The 8,569-nt window shown below is 52.8% G+C and overlaps 1 protein-coding gene across 1 annotated transcript in view; it reads right to left on the reverse strand.

Moving 5' to 3' along the window:
* The window catches only part of RIMS1 (regulating synaptic membrane exocytosis 1), a 342,135-nt gene extending 335,056 nt beyond the window's left edge, over positions 1-7,079 (reverse strand). The window contains 2 exon segments of the mRNA XM_030034563.2: positions 6,575-6,693; positions 6,695-7,079. Of these exon segments, the coding sequence (XP_029890423.1) occupies positions 6,575-6,693; positions 6,695-6,739 (164 nt within the window). The 5' untranslated portion in view covers positions 6,740-7,079.
* Positions 7,080-8,569: the final 1,490 nt, after the last annotated feature.

Consider the following 8,569-nt stretch of genomic DNA (forward strand, 5'->3'; position numbering starts at 1 on the left):
CACAATCAGTTCCCAGAACTCTCGATTCCTCCTTTGTCTTCTCAGTGGGATTAAAGATAGGCTTTAAATTCTTTATCCTAAAGATAGGATAAACACAGAGTTCCTCATGATGGCCGCTTGACTCTTGCTTTTATTTCTGCAAAGTGGCCCAGTTTCAACAGAAGGGATGAAGAATGATCCTACCTCTCCGTTCCCTACTGCTTATGGAAGGGCAATTATCATCAGGGGATTTACAGCATTCAGGCTAAGAAGGTCTTGGAACCCTACTTCCTTATTTTGCCCATAAGCACTATACAAAATAAGGGTGGCAGCAGCTGTCACTGTGTTTTGAGCAGTATTCAATGTTGTCTCACAATGTTAGGTGTGGTCCAAGTGTCAGAAATGGAGAGGGAAACAAACTGCCTCCAGGAAACTGGTTAAGAGCACATGCCTCCTGGCCAATCTGTTAATCTTCAGAGTTACACAGCCAGCAGTTCAGGCTGGAAGCTTCCAGGTGCACACAGGAAATTATACAGGCGTTATCTTGCAATCTCTGAAACAGAGATTCTCACCAACTGCAAGTGACTTCAGGATTTGGCAGCCCTGAAAAGTGAGAGGCTCCAACATCCCTGTTAATTCTAGAGACCTGAATTCTACTAAAATCAAGTTTGTGTACCACACTAGATGGTCAAATTAGGGTGTTAGGATGAACTTCTCCCTAGTTTTTAACTGCCACTCTCATGGCAAATCTTGAAATAACTCTCTTAAGACCTGGGAAGGTTTCAAGTTCCTGCTAGCCTCTCTGCTGAAGCTACTCTATGAAACTACAAAGAACCTCCTGTGTCTTTGAGTTAAGTTTCCTACTCTTGCCACTACCTTGGCAAACAATCTCGTTCAGTCTTGTTCAACCCCATCAGAAGGGCAGTAAGAGCTTTTGTCCCCACTTAAACTTGCTCCAGAAAATGACTGCCGTGGTAACTAGGAACCTTCTTCTAATTTCTGGCCAAAATTTGTCTACGGTTGATTTATAGCTGTTCCCCCTTTGATAAGATACTGTTCCAGCAGGGGTGGAGAAAAGTACATTGGCTGTCCCAATGCATGGTCCTTTTGGGCTGTGAGAGTGCACAGAAGAACAGAACTGGAACTCAACTAGCTGTGTTCACAGCTGCCGTGGTTTGCACTTAGTACTTAACTATCCCAATGAGATAAGGCACACAATTGCACATAAGCAAACTTCAGCTTAAGTACATACATATAAATATATATAGTTCTGTGATTTGTCTACAACTGAATTGTTGTATATTAACTGGGGTTGTTTCACGTCAAGGCACCCTATACCCACAAACAATGTAGTTGTCTCAGGCTATCTAGTGTTTGAATGTACACTTAAAACTATCTTTCCTTTAAAATGTTTTTTGCCCACTGTTTTTGCAAATGATGGTTTGTTTCTCTCTTCAGCCTCACTGAAAACTTTCCCTCTCACACTTCTTCACAATTTGTTAGTCACATCAGTCACCTGCAAGGCAGCATCTGGACTTCAGGCTCGACACATCAGCCACTCAACACGAACCTCTTCCCTTTCAGCTACAGGAGTACCTACCATGTAAAACAGGAAAAAATGCCTCCAATGTGAATTAGTCTGCAGAGGAGGCCATGGCACATTCTAGCACTGTCCTATGCAAACATTTATTCATACAGGAGCAGCAGAAGCTTGGGTCTGTGAGGCTAAGCTCCAGTTAAGAGTTCCTAGAGACTACAGTCTTCAGAGATACACACAAAATCTGGCACAGCCAATGTGAAACAGGGAAAACAAGAGTGGATGAGAGTTGAGTCTACCATGGTAAAGACCCTCCTCCTCAACAGACTGCTCTCCATGCTGCTGTCAAAGATGTGGCATGCAGGAAGGTGAAGCTCTCCCAGCCACAGAGGAACAAAAAGGCAAAGCTCTGAAGCCCCAAGAGGCGATCACTCAGCTGGGAGGGAGGAGGACCTGCTTCCTACTCCTAGCCCTCTCGGTATTTGAAACTTCTCTGACTTTTAAAAAAGGCTACATTAACAGCCCTGGGTAACCAGAATCGTGCAGCACGAGAGCAAGACAGCTCCTTTGCCAGGAGAGCTCTTCCTAGTGGGCTTGATATTGAGTTAGGCTCCTGGGCCCATAAAGTTTTCATTCTTCTCTGTATGGGGAGCCAAACTGTTTCCACTAAGTTATAATGTAATGGCACTCGTCTAGGACACAATTTCTTCAGGCCAATAAGTGTACGGGGCTTAGGTAACCACTTCCTAACTGCCAGGCTGTTACACCTAAGGTAGCTGGAAGCAGTAATATTGCCTGTTATCTACATGTTAGGAAAGCAGCTATCGCTGTGACAACAGCACTTTGAGTTCAGCACTGAGTATCGATAGGCATTATAGAGGTACTGTATTAGCGTTGGGTCTTTTAGGGGACTTAAGCATATGACTACATAGTTTCTTACTCCCAAACAGGCTTAGGTGCAAGACAGAGAGCAAGCAATTCAGCAGCCAAGACACTCACGTGCTCTGGTCCTATATGCCCCGGACACACAGGAACACACAGCTTCTCAGGTGCACCATTACGGAAAGATTTTGTGGACTGCACTCAAGGTGCCTCAGCTTCTACTTGGTGCCAGGTAAGCATCGACGTGCTTATGTGGATTTGAGTCTTCAGTGCCATGCACCAGATTGGGACCACACTTCACGGCACAAAGGCATAGATACGCTCTCAGGACTACCTAGTGACACTGCCCCTATTACAGCAGGAATGCAAAAGCCATCCTTGGACGTAAAGGCAAGTTCAAGGCAATCAGCTAACAATGTGTTCCTCATGCCAAGGTATACCTGTTCACAAAAAAAGCAAAAGGAGGAACCTTCACAAAAGGCCTAACTCCCCACCACATTGCTCCAAGGTATTCAACAGGTCACAGGACAGCAGAATGCTCCCCTTCCCCAAACACCACACACAGCGGTTTGAAATCTGATATTGGATGGGTGAGGGGCGGATGAGGTCTCTGCCACTGACCAGGTACACCTAGAAAAAGAAAGTCAAAAGCCAGTACAAGTTGCATGCCTTTATCCTAAGGGTGTGACAAGCTCCATTAGCCCCAGACTGCTGAAGGAAACTCAGCGGGCCAACAAACTGACAGATAGGGCAAGTTCCTGGAAAGAGACAAGCAGGTGGTTTGGAACCGAAGCATGCATTTCTGTCATTCTCCAGCACAAGCAGCAAAAGCATCACGTTGCCCATAGTCCTGCTCCCTGTAACAGTGCCCTGCTCCCAGGCTGGCACGCTGCAATACGCGCTGATGTCAGCATGAACTGGCAGAGAGGGTTTACAAGAAGGCTGTTAGCTCAGAGTCAAGAAACGGGGCTCAGGAAGACAGAGAGGTACAGACCCGGAGGAGAGGGACACAGCCTCCTTACCGATGACCCTCACCTTTTCCACTTCTCCTCAAATCCATGCAGTCTACTCACAGAAACACCTCAAATTCCCTTGGATCCACAATTTTAAGACCATCATGTGAAGAATACAGTAGTTTAACCGATAATTCTTCCTACAGTTTTCTGCCATGAGGAGTGCTGGAAAGGAAAATTACAAGTACTGTTTTGGAAACTTTTATTGCTAACTATCAGGACATCCAGAACAGGAGAGAAATGCTGCATCCTTTTTAGCCCTTATGATTCATGAGACAGCACGCATCCGGCTGCAGGATTGAAGGTAGCATAGTTTGCAACACAGATCAGCTTCACTTCCAGGGGACATCACAGATTTGCATGTGGGTGTTACAGACGGAAACATTTCTCTGCCAGGTGGTTTTAAATGAAAACCGGTGGCTATTTTGCTGAGACATGGGGATCATCAGAAAAACTTTTACTGAAGATAATAGGAAGGGATGGTGACGATATCTGACTTTTAGAATATAGCTGTGTCATCTGGATAGCACCATTGCATATTTGTAACAAACCTCTACAAAATTATGGAAGTAAATTCTTGTCTCAAAATCCAATCTTATAAGGGTTACTCTCTGGAAAGATGTGTCTAACTCTTGTCCCAGAAAGGAAGTAAGTGCTCAGCATACAGAAAAGGCAAACAATCTCAGACAACCTAGCAGCTCTCTGTCAGAGTCGAATCATAATCCATATGAAAACTATTTGCTGTGACCTAATTTTTGAAAAGCAACGATACAGCTAAAGTGAGTATACAGGTTTGTAAGTTTCCCAATGTATTTTCTATTAATTTCTGGCTCTTCATTTAAAGAAAAAAAATCTATTTAAAATCACAATTTCTCAGACCAATAGAGAGCCCAGACTGCTATTCTCATGATTTGAAAGAACTGTTGTAAGGAAATAAACTTTTTAACTTGGGTATCACAAACCTTTGAAGATAACATAAAGTAATTTCAAGGTGAATTCACAAAGCACAATTTTTGACCTCTTCTAAAAACTGTATTTAAAGTGTCTTAAATTCATTTAGTAAAACTGCTGAAGATTCCCATAACCTCACAGAAAAGGAAGCATCAGTCCAGAATTCAGAAATGCCAATACAAAAGAAGAGCAGAAGAAAAAAATGGGGAAAAAAAAGAGGAAAATTTATCCTCTACCCCATGTTAACAAGAACAGGGCTGAGAAATTACCATCTGTACCAACAAAAGTTCATTCTCGCAGTGACTGTAAGATTTATAGTACTGCTCTACCACACGATCACAGAACCAGTAATCTTCTTCACGGAATAAAAGCTAAATATTTATAGGGAAGTAGCTGTGCTGGAGGACGAGGAATGGGAGAAGGATAAATGTAGTTTAGAGCCTTGGAGCTCTAAAATAAATAAATAGAAACCGAGGAGGGATCCTTCACTTAACGTTTTCCCACATTGACTAACACAACGCATTTTCACAGAACATTTCTCCTCTCAACCACCCCACCTCCAAGACTAACCACACCCCAAGCGTAACGAACAGCAACGGCAAACTGAACTCTTCGTCTCGGACTGACATCCAAACACCGCGGTCCCGGCTGGCTCCTCGGCGATACGCAGCGCTAGCAGCTGGGCCTCGGTACCCGCCGCTGCGATCACCTTTAGTAGCCCCTGTAAAAATTCAGAGCCAGGCACCGACGGGAAGGGACAGAGACAGCAATGTAGTGAAAGGCTGTCCCAGCTGCAGCACGCAGAGCGCGCGGGGCCGAAGTCGGGAGCCTGCGGGGGTTTGGTCTCTCCATCCGTCAGAGAAAGCCGCGGGGAAGAGCTGGCACCCGCATGGCGCAAGTGGGTGTTATTTCCGATGCTGCCAAAAGAAATACCCAGATCACATCACACCTCCAGAGCGTCCCTTCCAAGCACAGGTGTATGCCACCAGAAGACCGTGAGGTAAGGATACACCTCCCCTGGCAGGGAGGGTCTGGGTAACGTCAGAGGTTTGCACTAGTCCAGTCACCTCTCCTACCGTTTCCCCCCAGAGCGAACAGGCCTGACGGGTAGTCAGAAGAGGAGAAACCCTCATTCTCCTCCACAGGCCACAGCTTCAATCTGTTTATTCCCACCACTCGCAGCAGGCAATTTGGTAACATTACGTTTGAAGCCTCCTATTGACGGAGGAGGCTAGAAAATGCGGTCACATGTGGCGTTTGGCAAGGATGGGGCGGGGGGGGGGGGGGGAGAGAAAAGGTCCACAAGAGGCTGTGGGGACCTGGTCGCCAAACATGGCACCTACCCACACCCCTCCCCGCGCCGCCGGCAGCGGGATAAACCCACTCTCCCCCCTCCTCCGTCCCGCCGCCACGCACGCTTCCCCTCCGTAACGAGCGGCGCGACTAATTGCGTTTATTTCCTAATTACGCCCGCCCTGCTGTCCCCCACAGCGAGCTGCCCGGCCGGGCGCTGCCCTCCCGGGAGCGGGCGACGGGCGGGAGAGAGGGAGAGAGAGAGAGAGACGGCGGCTGGGGGCGCGAGGCGGCGGCGGGAAGACGGAGCGGGGTGGGGAAGCGGGGGGGGGCGGCCGCCTCAGCCCCGCGGCGGGCGGTAGCGGAGGCCGAGCCAGGCGGGGGCAGCACGGCAGCCGCGGAGGCTCCCGCACGCAGGGAAACCCCACCCAGCGGCCCCTCCTGGCAGAGGCGGGGTTCTGGGGACCCCAAAGGAATCCCACCTCGCTCGATTCCCCCCCCCCCCCCCCCCCGCCCCAAACCACCACCGACCACCGCCGCCTGGCCCCCGCGGCGGGGTTTCCGCCCGCCTCTTTCTGCGCCGCTGAGCTCCCTCGGGGCGGGGAGGGCCCGCCGTCCCGCTCCGTCCCGCCGCGCCGGGCTCCTCCGGCAAGGTCTGCCTCGGGAGGAGCTGCCCGGGGTGGGGGAGGACGGCCGGAGGAGGAGGGGGAGGAGGAAGTTAGGGGTCGGGAGGGGAGCGGGGCTCCGCAGCGCCGGGTCCCCGCTGAGGGGGTCCCCGCGGGGCGGCCCGCCGAGCGGGGCGAAGCCGGCCGGCCCCCGGGCACCGGCCGGCTCCCGCGGTGGCAGCGCCCGCTCCCGCCCGGCGGCGATCGGCGCATGAATGAGTGCCTGAATGAATGAATGACTGGCGTCTGCTTACTTGAGCATGGCCTCTTCTTTCTCTTCCTCTTCTTTCTGCCGGTCCATCACTGCCATGATAATGTTCCTCTCCTCCTCTGTCAGGTGGCTCAGGTCGGGCAGCTCCTGCATGGGGGGGGGGCACCGTGGGCGGGCGAGGGCCGCGGGGCCCCACCGAAGAAGACATTTTCTTTCCGCCGCTCCCTTACACCTTCTACCTTTGCACGGCAAACCCAGCCAGCCTCTCCTCCGCCCCCTTCACAGTGTAGTCCTCCGAGCAGCAGCAGCCGGCAGCTCTCTGGCAGCAGCGGAGGAGGCGGAGACCCAGCCTTTCATGGTTGCTTGCATCCACCCCGGCCCGGCTGCCGCTGCCGCCGCTTTGCTGCTCGCTCCCTTTGTTTCCGCCGCTTCAGGGAGCTCGGGGGCTGCCGCGCCGCCGCCCGCAGCCCATCCTTCCCGGCGGTGGGTGTGCGGGGCGGGGGGTGCCGTGGCGCGGAGGGCTCCCGATCGCCGCCGGCGGGCTGCGTGAGGGGAGGGCGGGCGGGGGGGGGGGGGGGTAGGCGGTACGCGCCGCGGGCCGGCCGGGAAGGGCGGGTACCGCCGCCGCGATGCTCCGCCGCTGCGAGCCTGGCGCTGGGCGGAGGGAGCGGGGGGGGCCGGGGCCGGTGAGGCGGAGTCCGGCGCTCGCCTCCGCTGCCTCAGGGGCGGCAGCGCTGCCCGCCCCTGCCGCTGCCTCTGTCCGCCGGCTGCCCGCCCTTCTCCCCCCCACCCTCGCTCGTCCCGCGCGGTCACGGCCGTAGTTCCCGGCACCGCCGTCCTCCTCACGTTCTCCTCCAGGTTCCCGCACCCGCGGGCCGGGGCCGGGAGCTCGCCCGGGCTCCCGCCGAGGCTGCCGTCTCGCCCTAGGCGGGGGGGGCCCTGCGGGCCGCCTGAGGGCTGCCTGAGGCGCCGGGGAAGCCCTGGGCTCCCGGTGCTGCCGCCGGTCCCTCGGGCGTGAGCCGTGCCGGCTTCGGCTGCAGCTGCAGCCCCCTTGCCTTGAGCCAGCACTGTCACCACCCGTTCCTTGGCGTCCCATGCTTCAGCACTTTCTTCATAGGCTGCTTACACCCAGTAAGTGGCACCCACGCCGCGGTGTCCCCCCCCCCACACGCTTCCCGTGGGGGTGGCGAGTGCTCTTAACTCCCCTCGTCCGACAGACACGGCTTTTTTCACTGCTGTGACCCACCGAAAGCGGCCGCGAAGCGTGCCACGGTGCCCACCGCTCAGCTGAGGGGGTAGCGCACAATGAAACGAAACATCGCTTCCAGACAGAGACAGCTTCCCTGTCAAAGTCCGACCTGCCAGCTCTGAGCAACTTGGGGTTGGGGAGCTGGTAACTAACACAACAGCCCTTCCCTCCAGGAGATCACAACAGCCCTTCCCTCCAGGAGATCATCTGCGTGCGACCCGCTGGCCAGAAGCTCATGCCGATAGCTCTGAAGGGTCCCTCGCTCAAACGTGTGCCTGTCAGGGAACGAAATCGTTCAAGCTACTTGGAAATGCAAAGCCAAAACACAGAGAAAACTGCACTTTCAAATAAAATGTGAACTACCACTAACACACGCTGACACTCAAGACCTCTCAGTCACGCTTCTGCCGAGGTCACAGCATGGAAGCAGCTCTGGTTTCTAGAGAGATCGGCTGATGGGCACGAACCAAAGGAAAAAAATCTATGCTGGCAGTGTTCAATGCTTCTTGCTGCCAAACTTGCCGGGTTTGGAATAGGAAGAGGGACCAGCTTTCAGCCAGCCACGCTAATACCTCTCGTGCAAATTCTGAGCGCTACAAACCTTCGTGACCCTTTGAATTTGAGAGGAATTACTGTGGCCATCTGCTTGTGTCCCCCCAAGAGATTTTCTGCAGGACACAATTTGATAACACAAATTAAAAAGAAAAAAATAATAAGCACTACAGTGACCACCAGAACTTTTGAGTCGTAATGTCCAAGTTCAGCTCAGAAAGTGAAGTCTCTCAACTC

This window comes from Aquila chrysaetos, chromosome 2 (genome assembly GCF_900496995.4).
Source record: "Aquila chrysaetos chrysaetos chromosome 2, bAquChr1.4, whole genome shotgun sequence".
Taxonomy (NCBI): domain Eukaryota; kingdom Metazoa; phylum Chordata; class Aves; order Accipitriformes; family Accipitridae; genus Aquila; species Aquila chrysaetos.